Source organism: Aquarana catesbeiana, linkage group LG13 (assembly GCF_042186555.1).
Source record: "Aquarana catesbeiana isolate 2022-GZ linkage group LG13, ASM4218655v1, whole genome shotgun sequence".
In the NCBI taxonomy this organism is placed as follows: Eukaryota; Metazoa; Chordata; class Amphibia; order Anura; family Ranidae; genus Aquarana; species Aquarana catesbeiana.
The window spans coordinates 101075409-101092738 of NC_133336.1; the positions used below are offsets into that span (position 1 = coordinate 101075409).

The 17330-nt window shown below is 39.6% G+C and overlaps 1 protein-coding gene across 7 annotated transcripts in view; it reads right to left on the reverse strand.

Moving 5' to 3' along the window:
* RYR3 (ryanodine receptor 3) overlaps window positions 1-17330 on the reverse strand; it is a 1082755-nt gene that overhangs the window by 340929 nt on the left and 724496 nt on the right. For all 7 annotated transcript variants that reach the window (XM_073608696.1, XM_073608694.1, XM_073608691.1 and 4 more), the window contains 3 exons: window positions 13962-14022; window positions 12709-12947; window positions 8121-8202 (listed from right to left, as the gene is read on the reverse strand). In XM_073608696.1, coding sequence (XP_073464797.1) covers window positions 8121-8202; window positions 12709-12947; window positions 13962-14022 — 382 coding nt within the window. The remainder of the gene's footprint in view (window positions 1-8120; window positions 8203-12708; window positions 12948-13961; window positions 14023-17330) is intronic.

The window sequence follows — 17330 nt, forward strand, 5'->3', positions numbered from 1 at the left end:
GGAGTTAAAGAGTTTAGAGTAAATAAAAAGAAGCTCCTGGGTACCAAGAAATAAAGGGCTGATAACATATTTTCTCCACTTGTGAGTTATGGTTTTGACAGCATGTTTTGTGGAAGGCTTTTCTGGAGGCATGGGAGCTGCTGGGATCATTCCTGAACACAGTCTGCTCCCAGTCTTTAATCTCTAGCAAATACTGTATTTTGAAGACAAGACATGTCAGAACATCTGATGCCGATTTCTTGTACTCAGCAGCTGGAAGCACAGTAAGCAGCAGGCACAACACGGTTGTTTGTAAGTAAGCACTTCATTCTATTTATACAGAACAACAGTGTAATGTTCAGGGCACAACCCATACAGTAATACACTGACATCTATTTATTAGGGTTTTCTAAGCAAAGAATAACGTGTATAGTAATTTCCTTTCAGAATGAGATTTTGTGTCCTTGTAATTGTTTAAAGATCAATTTATCAAAAAGCCTTTTCGTTTTGAAAGCAATTTTTAACAAATTCAATCTCTTTGTATACAACAAAAGGCTCAACGGAATAATAAAATAAATGTGTTATCAAGTGAAATTTGCTGGGTAAATATTTCCCTCCTCCTCCTGTGTGCACAGATAGAATGTGTGTCTAAAAATCTCCCTCTCTTGTGTGATGCTTTGCTAATAAGCTGCACCCCCGCAAGGCAACAGAGGTTAATTGCGAGTCTGCAAAAACCTTCTCTAACTACACATCATTGTCATACTCTCCTGACTATCTTCCTTTGGCTCGGAATTCCAGTAATCATTAAACTCTTATTGTGCTTAGAGGAAAAATATTGTATGTGGCATTTCAAATCACAAGTTATTTCTTAATCTACAGTAAAAATATATGGACAACTTTTTTTTTCACAAAATGAAGAATATAGGATCTGCACAACAAACACCTTTTGGACTCATTTTATTCATTATTTTTATTTAAAATCTTTCTAAAAATTATAAAATATTAGGTTTATTTTTTCATGGACAGACAGCATTTTGGTAATGTAGTTCATGTTTTAACATGTCATACTCAGCTATATAAAAGTGTGCCAATAAAAATTGATTCTATTATAAATCAAAATAGGTCAGAAATGCCAGCAAAATGTAACTTGCGCTATGTAGAAACAAGGTTGTAGTAGGGTGCAAGTAGTAGTAGGCCACTGTTAAGATTAGAAGCCCAACCTATCAAGTTATACCTTACACTTTTTTTTAATAAAAATAAATAAATAAAATGATTTAAATCTTGTTTTCAATTATATAAGTGATGTCTTATAATGGGATTATTATTTTATGTTAACTCTGGTAGAGTTGGAACACAATTTAGCATTTTGCAGCATCACCAATGGCTCATTTGCTGTGGTACCTTATAATATGGATTTAGTGTAAGTGCATATAGAGTGCAATACATTTTAAAGGAACTTTTTCATATTAACACATCGGGGTTGATTTATTAAAACTGGAGAGTGCAAAATCTGGTGCAGCTGTGTATGGTGGCCAATCAGATTCTAGCTTCAGCTTGTTCAATTAGGCTTTAACAAAACAAAAACTGGAAGCTGATTGGTTTCTATGCAGAGCTGCACCAGATTTTTCAATCTCCAATTTTAGTAAATCAACCCCACTGTGCTATGCTTTAAGACAAAAGAGAGCATGCCACATTTTTTGCTCCATTGGCCTGCATTTTCTATCTAAGTTAGTTGAATAGGATCCTTTAAAGTGGAACTTTAGTCAGAAAATTAAAGTGATCATAAACGATCACCTTGTAAAAGTTCAGTTTAAAATTGAAACAAAAGGCAAAACATTTGTGTATAGATATATAAAAATAAAAAAAACATTATAAATACCCTTTTCCCCTTTTTTATAAGCGATCACATTCCCTTTGTTGCATAAGAGCTGGGGGGAAGTACACTGAACTTCTCATTGAATGGCTGTGCAGAGGAAGTGGGTCAGCACAAGTGAGTTCCCAGCACAGCCAGAGAACTGACCAAGCTGTGCTCTCCTGCTAAGTGTGGTCAGTTTTTAATAGGAAAGCAAAGGGACTGGCAGGAACACCAGGGATTTCTTACAAAGGAAGCAATACAAAGAGAACAGGATACTCTTTCATACAAGTACATGTACAACAGGCACATATCAGGAATATGAAATGTTGGGGTAACAAACACTTTAAAGGGGTTGTAAAGGTAAATTTTTTTTTTAAATAACAAACATGTTATACTTACCTTCACTGTGCAGCTCGTTCTGCACAGAGTGGCCCCGAACCTGCTCTTCTGGGGTCCCTCGGCGGCTGTCTCAGCTCCTCCCCGCAATAACTAACCACCTTAATGCGAGTTCTCTCGCATGGTGGTTAGTTATTGCGGGCGCGCGCCCGTGATACAGCCGGCGGCTATAGCCGCTCACTGTATCACTCGGCCCCGCCCCCCGGCGCGCCGCGTCATTGGCTGTGATTGACAGCAGCACGAGCCAATGGCTGCGCTGCTTTCAATCCATCCACTATAGCCAATCAGTGACCAGGCTGATTGGCTGAATGGAGGTCGGGAGCGAGCGGCCGAGTTTCGAGGTGTCAGGTAAGTAAAACGGGGGGGCTGGGGGCGGCGGTATTTTCAAAAGTTTTTGAAAAAATTTATACCTTTACAACCCCTTTAAGTCCTGCTAGATCACTTCAGACTGACCCATTTTGCAGATATAGCTATGTAAAACATTAAAAATAAGTCTATATACTGTTTAAAATCCAGTCTCACCCTGCTCTGCACACGCTCAGTTGCTCTTTTTTGCAAAAATTGGTGGTCGTATAGAGGACCAACAATGCTCCTACAAAAATCTCTGATTGGAAAAGAGTAATAAACCAAGATATACCACTATGACTAATCAGGGTGCTCTGAGAGATTTGAAAATATATGGACATAATGAGGTTGACTTAAGGTTGGTACACACTATGAGAAAATCGGGTTAATGATCATTCGATTTTCCTTGTTGTTGAACAGCAAGTCGGAACCAAGGAAAGATATAATTATGAAAATTCTTGTACGGCAAAGACTTTTTTTGTTGTTTATTGTTTCTGATTATGTGCAGTGTTTTGTCTCTGATTTCTCTCGTACAAACATGGTACACATTAAACGACAATTGTTCAATCTGTTCACACACAAGAAAAATGTTGTAGTTTGTGGCTTCGGTAAATTTTGTTTGCAAACTCTCAATTGGATGTCGAAAGTTGTGTACACACTATAAAAAAATCGAACAAACATGCCTCGTGTTGAATTTTTCTTTCCGATTTTAATAAAGGCTAATAGACTGTGCACTTTGCAAGTGCAGTTGCACTCTGAAAGGGCGTTTGTTCCAAAACGTGTGCTAGTTGCACTCATTTACCCCAGACAAAACAAGTGCAGTTGCACTCATTTTTCCCTGAGCTTAGTAAATGAGGTGAAGCTTCAGTTTGCAAAGAATATCAAATCACATGCAAGGAAAATAAAAACAGCATTTTGTTTGCACATGGTTGGAGGATGGAAGTTTGCAAAACTTCTCTTCATTTAGTAAGGTCTGGAGCAAATGCCTTTGCAAAATGCACAGTCTATGTAACTTTAGTAGATCAATCCCAATGGATAGCTATTGCTTGCACTTGCAAACGCTAAACCCCTGGTTTTCACTATGAAGCAAGCCTTTTTTCCAATGCACCCTCAATCTGTAGCTCTGTATATATATATATATATATATATATATATATATATATATATATATATATATATTTATATCTATATCTATCTATCTATCTATCTATCTATCTATCTATCTATCTATCTATCTATCTATCTATCTATCTATCTATCTAAATCTATCTATCTATCTAGATAGATAGATAGATAGATAGATAGATAGATAGATAGATAGATAGATAGATAGATCTATATATATATATATATATATATATATATATATATATATATATATATATATATATATATATATTGGTGAAAGACATAAAGCCAGAAGTAAGAAATGTCACCCATCTATGAATGCCCTTGACAAAAGGGCCTAAATCACTCCCAGAGCCATTGTTGCTTTATGATTTCACAGTTTTTGTTCTTCTTTTTGTGCCTTTGTTTCTCCCTAACTGTTATTTTTTAATATTCTCCTGTTTGATAAAAATCTGCATAGTAATATAATCTCATATTATCCGGCTTAGTGCAAGTACTGTATTTTCCTGGGGCATCATGTCAGTGCACAATGGGTTAACACTCTATCCCTTAACCCCATAGGACAAGAAAAAGGATGGCCATAAATTGATAAGATTTTTTCAATCACTCAGCGGGCTGATCAAGAAAAACATAACAGATTCCCCCATCCACACAAGTGAGGAGGATAGAGGAATCCTCCCCGTTGTGTTATTGTATTTTTCTGACAGTGGGGACTCCAGCAACTACCTCTGATGTAGCGTAGATTATAAAGTAATCAGTTCAGGATTGTATCAGAGAGCTTAGAGAGCCACCAATACAGACTGTTACTGGTACCTCTTGTCAGCTAGCAGAGGAGGCCTTAAGGGCCAAATTCAGTGACCGCTTAGAGGAAGTAGAGAAGTCTTGCCCCACAGACTTTGATTTCATCCTGATGGATCCTTTTGTTAAAGCAGTAAAAGAGGCTATCCAATGGCAGGATCCAGTTGAAAAGCCTGCAAAAGTACGAAGATACTTTCACCATTTAAACAAATACAGTTGTTCTTTCCCTTTCATGGAGGAAACAAAAGAGTTCACTATGGAAGAGTGTAAAAAATGAAGAAGATGCCTTGTCTATATAATAGGCTCGCTAAACTGTGCCCCTCAAAAGAAAATAACATCATCCAGTCTCAACAATACTCCCTTCCATGATACTACTGTGATCAAACCATCCTGTCATGTTACCTTGCCAATGAAGGAAACAGTCTCCTTCAAAAACCTGCTCAACAAAAAGGCAGATCTTGAACTCAGAAGGGCCTATCTGTCCATTGGAGCTGTATACCATGTCACTATAACCTTGACACCTATTGCCAGGGCTATTTCTTCCTGGACCAACAGCTTTAAAGCTGCGTTTAGACTCATTCAAGCATTTCAAATGTTTGGAAATTCATTCATTTTAAATAGTCATTTATTCTGGTCATTGAAATGAATAAATGCTTTAAGCACTTAACACCCCTAGCGTTTAAGCATGTTTACATGCGTTTACATGTGTCAGGTGTTTTCCTGCCCAAACACTGCTCTCCTGAATGCAATTTTTTACTGCGTTCATATTTCAGCCCTTAAATGTACGCATGGACAAATAGAGTAACATAGAGGGGCACTTGGGGGGCAGAAAAAAAGTCAAAGACCTGTAAAACAGTCATTTAACAGCTGTAATGTGCATGAGGCCAACGTTTTCTGATCTGGCTGATGACTGTTTCTCATAAAACAAAAAGTGGCTGGATGGGATGACTGTCATCTCAGGTTCCCTATGTCCAGTGGCGTCTCCAGCTTTCATATTAAGGGGGGGGGGGGCACATGCGGGGACAGGGACAAAAGTAGAGGGGCCAACTATAAAATGCAATTATATATATAATCTCTTGGGACCCTTTACTACGATCCCACAATGGGCCCTTTCACATGTTCTGCAGTGAGCTCCCTTCCTACTTCATTGGTGCCCCCCAGGGTGGCAGAAAACAAGAGATATGTCACCAGCACACCAAGAAAATATAAGGGTCCAAAGCAGTGGGAGAAATACCAGGGTTGAAAAGGTTGTCTTGCCACCAGGTCCTGGTGTTCTGCCACTGTGGGGTTCCCCAGCCTCCTCTTGCTGTCCTGCCCTTGCTATTGACAGCGCTGGTCTGGCATCTGTCTCCTTGGCAGCAGCGGCAGTCTATTAGGACCTAGTGCTGGTGACATTATGGGTGCATGCAGGGGAAGGCCGGCACTATTGGTTGTAGAGAGCTGAGCCCCCAGCTGGTCACCTAGCAGCAGTAATGCTGCATAACCTTCTCTGTTGACATGCTGATCGGGATGTGATCCAGGTGATGCTCGCAGTCAGATCTAATAAACAAAGTATTTATTAGCATCAAGAGTACAACCACATATATATATAATCAACCATATGTTCAGCAGCCATGTGGGCTCCATGCTTGTGAGGTGTGGGCTTTGATCAATAAAATCACTGATATTTAACACTAGGATTTGACTAGGAGCATCACCTGGATTGCATCCCAATCAGCATGTCAGAGAAGGCTCCACTACTGCTAAGCAACCTGCAGGGAGCTCAACTGTCTACTCTACAACCATTAGAGATGGGCTCGTGGGTTTGAAATCCCACATGCCTGATCCCGCCAGGAAGCCGACACTGCACAGTGCTAATCACAGGCACTAAGACATTCCTGATCTGTGCAGCTGCAGACCGGGAGATGTCTCACTTCCTGTGATTAGTGCTGTGCAGTGTCGGCTTCCTGGCGGGCTCGGGCATGTGGAATTTTGAACATGCCCAGCCCATCGCTAACAACAAATTGTGCTGGCCCTCCTGTACATCACCCCCATAAAGCAACCAGCACTGGGTTCCAATATGCTGCCACCACTGCCATGGAGACAGAGACCAGCGCTGTGAATAGCCGGGACAGGACAGCAACCCTGGTAGTTCCACCACTGGTCCACACCGGGAGGATTCCCCCATCCACCTATAATGTGTGTATGGGGGAATTGGATCATTTCTTTTTTTTTTCATTCAACCTAATAGTTGAATGAAAAAAAGTGATCAATGTATGGGCTGCCTAAGTGCTAAGATCAGCCATGGATAGTTTAAATCTCAGCTGGTTCAGCAGGAACTGGCTGAGATTTGAACCATTAATGAGCAGGCTGAATGTACCAAGTTGATCGATCACAAACTGGGTACAACCATCCTGCCAGATTCTCTTATGATTATCACTAGTGGTTGCTATAGCCACTAGTGATAATCACTGTTTGTCGAGAGAATACAATTGCTGGGCAGGAGGGATATTTCACTGTCTGTCACCACTGTCTGTGTTGATGGGGGAATCATGCAAGTTTGTTTCCTGCAATCTGTGGATGCAGGAAAGAAATTTGCACCGTCTATTACCTGCCTAACTGAAAGTGAAAGTAAACTGTGAAGGTCTTGAAAGAACAGGAGAGGGGGAGGGACAGATGGGGGAGAGAAAGGATGGAGATAATGGAGTTCAGTGATTACAGTGTACTGCAGTGCATACACTTACCCATGGGTCCAGGCTAGAAGCTCAGGCATCATTGACACACAGCCAGGAATGCTGCTGATTTTCATATTTCCCACCCACACATCCCCTCTCTTCAGATTCAGCTGCACTCCAGGGATAGTGTGGGCGGGACTGGAAGACACAGCAGGAACAGGGGTGGGTGGAGGAGGAGCTGTATTCATCCCTGCTTTCACGTACGTGGGTGGGCTGGACTCGCTGGGCTGTGAAAGAGTGTCATAGACTGACACTTGGCTCAGCTTGCAGTCACCACTCTCAGAATCTGCAGGCTGGTTCTCCTGTCCTAAGGACGGGAGAAATCAGTCTGGTTTTTTAGTAACTGAGATAATGGGAATAGGCTTGGGAGCCCCCCCACAGTGCAGGTGGAGTCCTTCCTGCAACTCGCTCTTCTCCCTGCCAATGAGGGTGCAGGAGAAGGAGCAGATCGGCCGGACATGGTTGTTTGAGTGCTCGCATTATGCAGTGTCAGCGAGCAGAGGGAGGGGGGAGGAATCCCCCACAGGAGCTGACTGCGGACGCTCTCAATCTCAGGAGAGACTGTGTTACTCCAGCGGCGGCCCAAGCAAGAGGCGGCCCATCTGCTACGAATGCAAAAAAAAAGGTATTTTAATTGGGGGGGCACATGGTGGGGCACAGTATAATGTTAGGGGGGTCAGGGCCCCCTCTGCCCCCCCCTTAGTGACGCCATTGCCTATGTCCTGGGAGGTATTAAATGTTTTCATGCTCTAAACTATATCATCAGCCAGATATCACCTCCCATCTTCAAGAACTGAGTCTGATCAATTTGTTTTCACCTATTAAACTTTTAGTTAGGCATGTTTATTACCAGTTACATCATTTAGGAGTACATTTTGCAAAAAGAAAGAAAACTATACAAGTACCTTTCAACGTAGATGTTTTTTCCTGTTCCAAGTGAGTAAAGGCTGCAGAGAATCCGGTAGCAGGAAACTTGAACATCATCCACTAAAGAAAGCAGAGTAAAATAGAAACCAATTTTAGCTTGACACACATAATAGAAAATCGTGTCAAACAAATGTATTCAAGGAGCTTGATTTCAACTTGATGACGAGTCATCGTCATCTTACATTCACAAACCGTAATATTGGCATGGGAACTCGTTCCCCATTTATCTCTGAATGTTTTATCACAGTCATAAATTATAACAAGTGGTGTCTTAGTTGCATGCAGGGCAGGAAATTTTGAATACACATAACCTTTTTTTGTGAAATGTACTATCCACAGTATTTGTTTCCATTTTTGTAGATTATTTAATAAAATCATTTTTACTCCTTATAGTTAAAATACCGTGTACCTTGAAAGTCCATTTTTCTAATCATTATAGCTCTATTAACCTTTTTGGGACCAGTGACATTATTGCAGTGATCAGAGCTAAAAAATACCCACTGATCACTGTATGAATGACACTGGCAGGTGAAGGGGTTAACAGTAGTGGGCAATAAAGGAGTTCTCTAGGGAGGTGTTTCTAACTGTGGGCGGAGTGGACTGACTGGGAGTAGAGAGAGATCTCTGTTCCTGATCACTAGGAACAGACAATCTCTCTTCTCTCCTGTCAGAACGGAGATCTGCTTTGTTTACACTGGCAGATCCCCGTTCCGGCTCTCTGTGGAGCATTCGTGGGTGGCCATCGCGTGCCTTCTATAGCTATTACACAAAGTGCCGTACCGGTACGGCGATTTGCGCAATAGAGCCGTCCTGCCACAGTATAACTGCGATGGCTGTTCGGCAAGTGGTTAATGATACATCGATGATAATAATAATAATATTAATCATTTGGGAAAATAAGCAGATCCAATGGAATTGAAATATATAGTTTGTTTATAGACTGGAAACAAGAACATTCCACCCCCACTTGCCCCCTGCAAGTTAAAGGCATTATTACCCTTTCTATCTGCTCCTTATGTTTTTCACCTGCATAAGATGTGCATTGATCATTTAGTTTTCATGGTGTAATTTATTGTAGTAAAGTAGTTGTAAACCCCTGAAATGAAAAATGAACAAAGCATATCCCTCTATAGTGTGTTCTAGCCTCAATCCAAAGCACTCAGTGTGATTTCTGTCTGCTCTCTCTTCCCTCTGTTATCTGTACGAGCCACTTCTGACAACCCTGGGAGATGTTCCTGTCCCCTTCTCCCCTCAGCACACAGCAGGTTACGTTTTTTTATGGGGCGCAGGGGTCTTGTTGATACATATACAACCAGCCTCCAAAAGAAAATGGTCATAAAGGGTCACTCCTTCCAAGCAATCACATCCTTATCAAATGCAGTACTAAAAAGCTACAACTGGATTTGGATTAAGCAGAAAACAACAAGTATGCTACAAGTGAAATTTTAATCATTTTTTTCACAGTTAGAGCTTTCTTTTGGTCATAATTAATCAACGCTGGGTTTTTTATTTTTTGCTAAATAAACTAAAACAGATTGAAAAGTTTGAAACAAAACATGCTTTTCTTCGTTTCTGGGATAAAATTTAGCAAAATAGAAATTCTTCATAAATTTAGGACCAAATGTACACTGCTACATTTCTTTGGTGAAAATAACCCAAATCAGCGTATAATATTTAGTCTGTAGGAAAGTTATAGATTCCACAAACTATGATATATACCGTGCCTTGAAAAAGTATTCATACCCCTTGAAATTTTCCACATTTTGTCAAGTTGAATTGAATTTTATTGGGATTTTATGTGATGGACCAACACAAAGTGGAACTTAATTATGAAGTGGAAGAAAAATGATAAATGGACATCACTCTGAACACACCATCCCCACCGTGAAATGTGGTGGTGGCAGCATCATGTTGTGGGGATTCATTTCTTCAGCAGGGATAGGGAAGTTGGTCAGAGTCGATGGGAAGATGGATGGATCTTAGAAGAAAACCTGTTAGAGTCTGCAAAATACTTGAGACATGGGGCAGAGGTTCACCTTCCAGCAGGACAACGACCCTAAACAAACAGCCAGAGCTACAATTACATGGTTTAGATCAAAGCATATTCATGTGTTAGAATGGCCCAGTCAAAGTCCAGATCTAAATCAAATTGAGAATCTGCGGCAAGACTTAAGAATTAGTGTTCACAGACGCTCTCCATCCAATCTGACAGAGCTTGAGCTATTTTGCAAAGAAGAATGGGCAAAAATGTCCCTCTCTAGAAGTGCAAAGCTGGTAGAGACACCCCCAAAAAGACTTGCAGCTGTAATTGCAGTGAAAGGAGGTTCTACAAAGTATTGACTCAGGGGGGCTGAATACAAATGCACACCACACTTTTCACATTTTGAAAACCATTTATCATTTTCCTTCCACTTCACAATTATGTGCCACGTTGTGTTAGTCTATCACATAAAATCCCAATAAAATATATTTACGTTTTTGCTTGTAACATGACAAAATATGGAACATTTCAAGAGGTATGAATTTCAAGGCACTGCATATCTGAAAATTAATCAATCCTGATGTACTGAAATTTCTTGAGGCCTAAAAATGCCAGGACAGTAAAAATACTCCTCAAATTACCCCTTTTTGGAAAGTAGACAGTCTAAGCTATTTAGTAAGAGGTATGGCGAGTTTTTTGAAGTTGTACGTTTTTTGCCACAATGCTTGGGAAAATAAAGAAATCTTAAAAAATTGTCTTTTTCACAATTTTTTGTATTTACATGCTGTCACCAGTGCAGTACAGTGTCATCATATAACTGGTGTGGTGCGATCATGGGAGGATGTCACATGATGTCCACCCAGAACTGGAAAACAGTTAAATAACATTTGCTTAGCTTCATACTTGTAAATATTTACTTTTCAGGGGTACCACTGAAGTTTAAATATAAAGAAAGAACAAAGAAAAATTATATATCTATATGCAACCAACTGCTTAACAAACATTTTTGTTTGCAAAATAGTTTTAAAGACACAAAACACATATTAAAATCATAGGTTTACCCATTATAAATAAGCTCTACCCACAATGATCCTTCTAATAGGAAAAAAATGCATGAATACACTCTAAGGGCCCGTTCACACTACAATGCAGTGCGGAGAGCCACATGCCTGCGCTGCTTCCCGGACCGCATTCCTATTGGAATGCCTTTGCAATGTGCTGCAGGGGTCAGTTTAAGGTTAATGACACCCCAAATGTAGGTTACAAACGCAGTGTGTTTGCCCGCACCGAATCGCATGGTACAAAAGTACCAAGTACCAAGTTGCTGTACGTTTTAAAAAGTAGTGCAGGCTCTTTACTTTGTACTATATACATGGGATGATGCCCCTGGGATTTCAATTTTTTTGTATTGATCTGTTGGATGCCCTACTAATACACTCTGTTAACCTACAGGACGCATTAATCACATGGAAAACGTGATGGTGATAGCTGAGGATAAAATAATTCCCCGAATATTTGTATAAAGGATATTGTTGGTCTTGGAGTGAATGAAGATTTCACCGCTTCAGCCCCGGAAGATTTGGCTGCTCAATGACCAGGCCATTTTTTGCGATATGGCACTGCGTCGCTTTAAATGACAAATTGCGCGGTCATGGGAGGCTGTACTCAAACAAAATTGGCGTCCTTTTTTTTTCCACAAATAGAGCACCAGCCCCTTCCCTGGAAAACCAGAGTATTCCATTGTTCCACTCAGTCCCTCTGACCAGGAAATATATATTGTTTTCATTTTTTGTGTTGTGTTGTATGTCTTTAATACTATTCTACAAATAAAAATGTTTGTTAAACAGTTGATTGCATATACTGTATATCATTTTTCTGTATTTTTTCTTTGTTTGAACTATCATAGTAGCCATGAAAAGTTGATATTTTACAGTAGTGGTTTCCAGAGTTATGCCCCGTACACACGGTCGGACTTTGTTCGGACATTCCGACAACAAAATCCTAGGATTTTTTCCGACGGATGTTGGCTCAAACTTGTCTTGCATACACACGGTCACACAAAGTTGTCGGAAAATCCGATCGTTTTAAACGCGGTGACGTAAAACAAGTACGTCGGGACTATAAACGGGGCAGTGGCCAATAGCTTTCATCTCTTTATTTATTCTGAGCATGCGTGGCACTTTGTCCGTCGGATTTGTGTACACACAATCGGAATTTTCGACAACGGATTTTGTTGTCGGAAAATTTTATTTCCTGCTCTCCAACTTTGTGTGTCGGAAAATCCGATGGAAAATGTCCGATGGAGCCCACACACGGACGGAATTTCCGACAACACGCTCCGATCGGACATTTTCCATCGGAAAATCCGACCGTGTGTACGGGGCATTATTCTGCATTGGGCTCCGGATGTAGGTTTGGATAAAGGGATTTTTTTCTTTTTTGTTATATAATTGTGCATAGCATGGGCTTTGAGCTCTGTTCAAAATGTTTGTTGCTATCATAATGCAGCATGTACAGCCAGCCTCATGCTGAACCACCATTGACTGTTGAGATGAACTCCAGTTCTTTCAAAATGAACAACTTACACAGCAAATCAACTCCAAACTGATGACGAGCCACATGTTCAAAAATGGAAGTCAGTATAGGAAGGAGGGCCACTGTGGTGTAGTTGATGTTCTGGGAGACTCCCTTCATCTGAGTCCTAGAATGAGTAAATTTCCCCAGCTTGAGATTTTCTAATGTCTTTTCCAAATCTTCGGCAGCATTTTCAAAGAAAGCACGAACCCCAGCTTTCACCAGCTCAGATCCAGACTTCATTACAGTGCTAAAATGACAAGAAAAGACAGATGCGTTTAGCTACAGCATTCCTCGCATGGTAATAGCCTAGAATGAGATGCACAGGTAATGTGCTTATGTGTATGTGATTAACAAGACTGTGGGGTTGATTTACTAAAGGCAAATAGACTGTGCACTTTTGCAAGTGCAGTTGCTCCAGAGCTTAATAAATGAGTGAGAGTTCTGCTGACTTCCATCATCCAAAGTGAAAGTGAAGCCTTACCTAATTTACTAAGCTCTGGAGCAATTGCACTCACAAAAGTGCACAGTCTATTTGCTTTTAGGCTCCAGTCACACCTGAGCGTATCGATTTACTGGCGTTTTTCTGGCATTTTTTTAAGCTTTTTTTGCAACTTTTTAAAGCATTTTAGAAGTGTATTACAAGCATTTTACAGCTTCAGGTGTTTTTGTTTAGCCAATAGAAAGCACTAGGGGGAGGAGAGGGAAAGGAAATTAGGGGTGGAGAGCTGCTATTTTTTTCTGCTCAAAAAAATGAGCAGAAAAAGTGTTTTTCTGCTCGAGTCAGGCATTTCTATTGAAGTTTATGGGGCCAAAAACGCTTGTAATCTGCCAAAAAGAAGCTCATGTACTTTTTTGAGCTTCAGGCGTTTTGCTCCAGGTGACAGAACGCTCATATGTGAACAGGGGCCATTGAACTGAATGGAATTTTGCTGGTTGGGCGTTTTGGAGCTTCAGAGCTGAGTGCTTTACAAGCTGAAAATCGCTCAGGTGTGAATGGGGCCTTAGTAAATCATCAACCACTGTGTTTCTTTTGGTCAAAAGACAATACAAAGAGTTTGGTATAAACCTGTTCAATATAGTGACAGATTAAGAACTAGACTTTCAAACAATGATTTTCTACTTTACTAGTTTGTAACGATAACATTAAGATTACTGGTATAGTTTCTTTCCTACCACAAATGTTTTTCCAATTTTATTGAGTTTTCTCACATAATAAAGGAGGAATACTGCAACACTAATATTAAAACCTCATAAAAAGTACCGTGTGTCGAGAGTCTGGGCTAGAATGTGCAAACAGCTCACCATGGTGGTAGAATCACTTCCTGTAGTAAAAAGACAAAAGCAAACATCTTATTGTGTACAACCACTGCTACAACATAATCTTAATTAAATATGTTTACATGGGCTACTGCATAATGCTTGTGTTTGATGAATGTGACAGTGGCACACACGTGACATGCAATATCAGTAGGAATCTAAAACCTAAATCACAATGGCAATATCACTGTAGTATAACGTTGCTACAGGACAGGACAGTTTCTTGCTTAACTAAACATCAAGGCCTTTTGCACACAGGATGCCTAAAAGTGCCATGTTTTTAGGCATTCAGGCATTTTTCTTCAGATCTAAATGCAGTCCTTTGTTTTTAATGGGCCTGTACACAGAGGTGCATAAGCTTGCTCTGCGTTTAAATCAGTTTGAAAAAAATAATACAAAAATCCCAGTTGCCGGACATTATTTTTATGTTTGTACACACACAAATATGTGCTTAAGCCACCTTTTCTTGATTTAAAAACAAACTAGAATCATTTTTATGCGTAGGTAATTGCACGCATTTGTTGTACAGCATTTTTTTTTGCCAGGAAGAGCTGATGTTCATACATCTGTACCATGTGCAAGTACCCTAAATATGATTTCTCTTAAAGTAGATCTTAAATTAAATTTTAAGTTATATGAATACTCACCCTCTACACCATAACTAAAACTAAATAAGGATCCATGAATCTTATACTGCTCTTTAAAAAATGTAATCAGTAGATGGTGCCTGCTGCCATAAACAACAGCAAGGCATTGGTCACATGGTTACTGCTGTGATTGTTTTGGTAGAGTCAGCAAATGAGTCTAACCTGACCCCAGAACCTTCCACATCAGACCTCATACAGAGTGACTTTAGCACTATTCATGTTAGGAGACACAAAGTAATTCTAGATCCCCTTTATTTTTTAATCATGTTTAGTTATTCAATGGAGTGAGCATTTATATAAATGTGCTTTCAGTTTAGACTACAGGTCAGTTTTGCATCCAATATACAGCCAATTCTTTTTTTGGGATAGAATGGGAAAGAATTAGAACCCATGTCAGGTTTTGTTTATTGCCTTTTACTCCACTGGGGAGATTTTTATGCCTGTTGCACTAGTACAAGAAAAACAAAGAGGCAGAGAGGTTCTATACTTAATGTAGTACAACATATTCAGCTGTGTTTAAATAAATGCATTCTAAGCAAGCAGTGACAGATAGCGCAGTAAATTTTCAGTATTATATGTATACTAAACACATACAGACTTTGCTGTTGACCGCCATAGGCTCCAGGTCACATCACCACCATTTTCCCCAACTTTCAGGTAGTGGAACATATGCCCTGAGTGTTTACAGTGCAGGTTCCAGCTGCTAGGAACTACTCACAGGGAGAAGGACTCCTATGAAAGGCAATGTTTTACATAGGAAGAGAAAAAATACCAAGTACGTCTTGTAATCAGCTCTTGAACTGGATTTAAAAAAAGAGAGGCTTTAATTCCCGCACAGTCACGTATATATACTTGATTGTGTTCAAGTGTTTATACCGGGGCCATGGCTGGAGCTGTTGGCCACAACCCCAGTATTAAAATTTTCAGTCGGCAATTCCCTATCTGCTAAAAGAAATCTGAGTGGCTGATTAGCCGCTAAATTGCTTTTAGAAGTAGTGGGAGGGCCCCCCTCCCGACACTCTCTCCGGTGCGGCTTTTCTGTTTCCCGCGTTTACCCGTCTCACCGGCGGTTGCAGCCCATTGCCATAGAGGTAATCGAGAAAATGTCCTCGATCGTCTCTATGGTCTAGGAGACAGGAAGCGACTAGCATTTTCTCACTTCTGGTTAAGAAGAATGTAAACAAGGCCATTTTTCTTTTTTGGAAAGCATGAGATCAATGTTTTTTTTTTTTCGTTAACTCATACTTTCAAGGGAAGAAGACCTGTCATGCTTTATTGCTATCACAAGGGATGTTTACATTTCTTGTGATGGCAATAAAAGTAACAAAAATAAATAAATAAATAAATAAAGGGACAATGTAAAAATTTTTTTTTTTTTAGTAAAATAAATAATATTTTTAAAAAAATGAAAGCTCCCCATGCTCGTGCGCAGAGGCGAACTCATATGTAGGTCATGCATGCATAAGTAAACTGTGTTCGCAACATACATTTGAGGTATCGCCACAAACATTATAGCAAGAGCAATAAATCTAGCTTCAGACCCCCTGTAAACATTTTTAAAGCATCGCTTAAGTATGGTAGTTTGTCACCATTCCATAAGTGTGCGCAATTTAAAAGAGCAACATGCTAGGTATCTATTTACTGTACATAATATCACCTTTTATATTTTACAAAAAAAAATTGGGTGTTTTTTTTTGCATTAAAATTAATTAACGTGTATTTTTTCCAAAAAATTGGGTTTGAAATACCACTGCACAAATTTCAATGATCACCATTTTATTCTCTAGGGCCTCTGCTAAAAATATATCATATATAATATTTGAGGGTTCAAATGTGTTAGAAACTATAAAAATACTTTCTCTTATAGGCTATGTGGGTTTATTTTTAAGTGATTTTACTGCTTAAATATGTAAATACTTCAGTGAGCATGACCTGGAAACAGGTTCACTTTAAGGACAGGCACAACATGAATCTTTTCCTACCATCCATCGTATCCAATACTTGACCTAATCACGGGGATGGGCAGCCCGAACTTCCAGACACTTCTGGCCTTTAGTCTGTTATCCATATATCCTCTGGTCTTCATTTTTGTCCATATATAAACCCCATTTTGAATTACTAATACTGGGGCATCTTAAAGAGCAACTCCAGGCAATAAGTGAAGTTGATCTAATAATACTATTAAGGAAATATTGCAATTGAGCTAAAACCAGTCCACTCAATTTACAGTAATCTGACATTTTATAACATTCTAGTCTTTTGTGACATAATTGTGTTCTATGAAATCTTCCATTTATCCTCCACAGTGTGTGTGTGTGAGGCTGGAGAAAGTTTCCAAGAGAGCAAGAAGCTTGAACTAATATGAAAAATTGTCTTTTTTGAAAGCTCAAAATAATTAGATTCTAGCAAATATAAACTTGTATCTTGTAAAACAGTCAAAGGCACTAGATGAATGCCAGGATGTAAATAAGAGTTTAGTCAGCTTAAATGCACTATTTCCACATTTGACTGGAGTGTACCTTTAAAATGGTCTGAAGAAATATCGTTTAATTAATACCTTATTAAATGAAAAAAAAAAACATGTGCCTTATAACATAATATTTTACTTGAGGTGTTATCCCACACATCACACAGAAAGCAGGTTAAGTGCTATTCCCATGCATTGT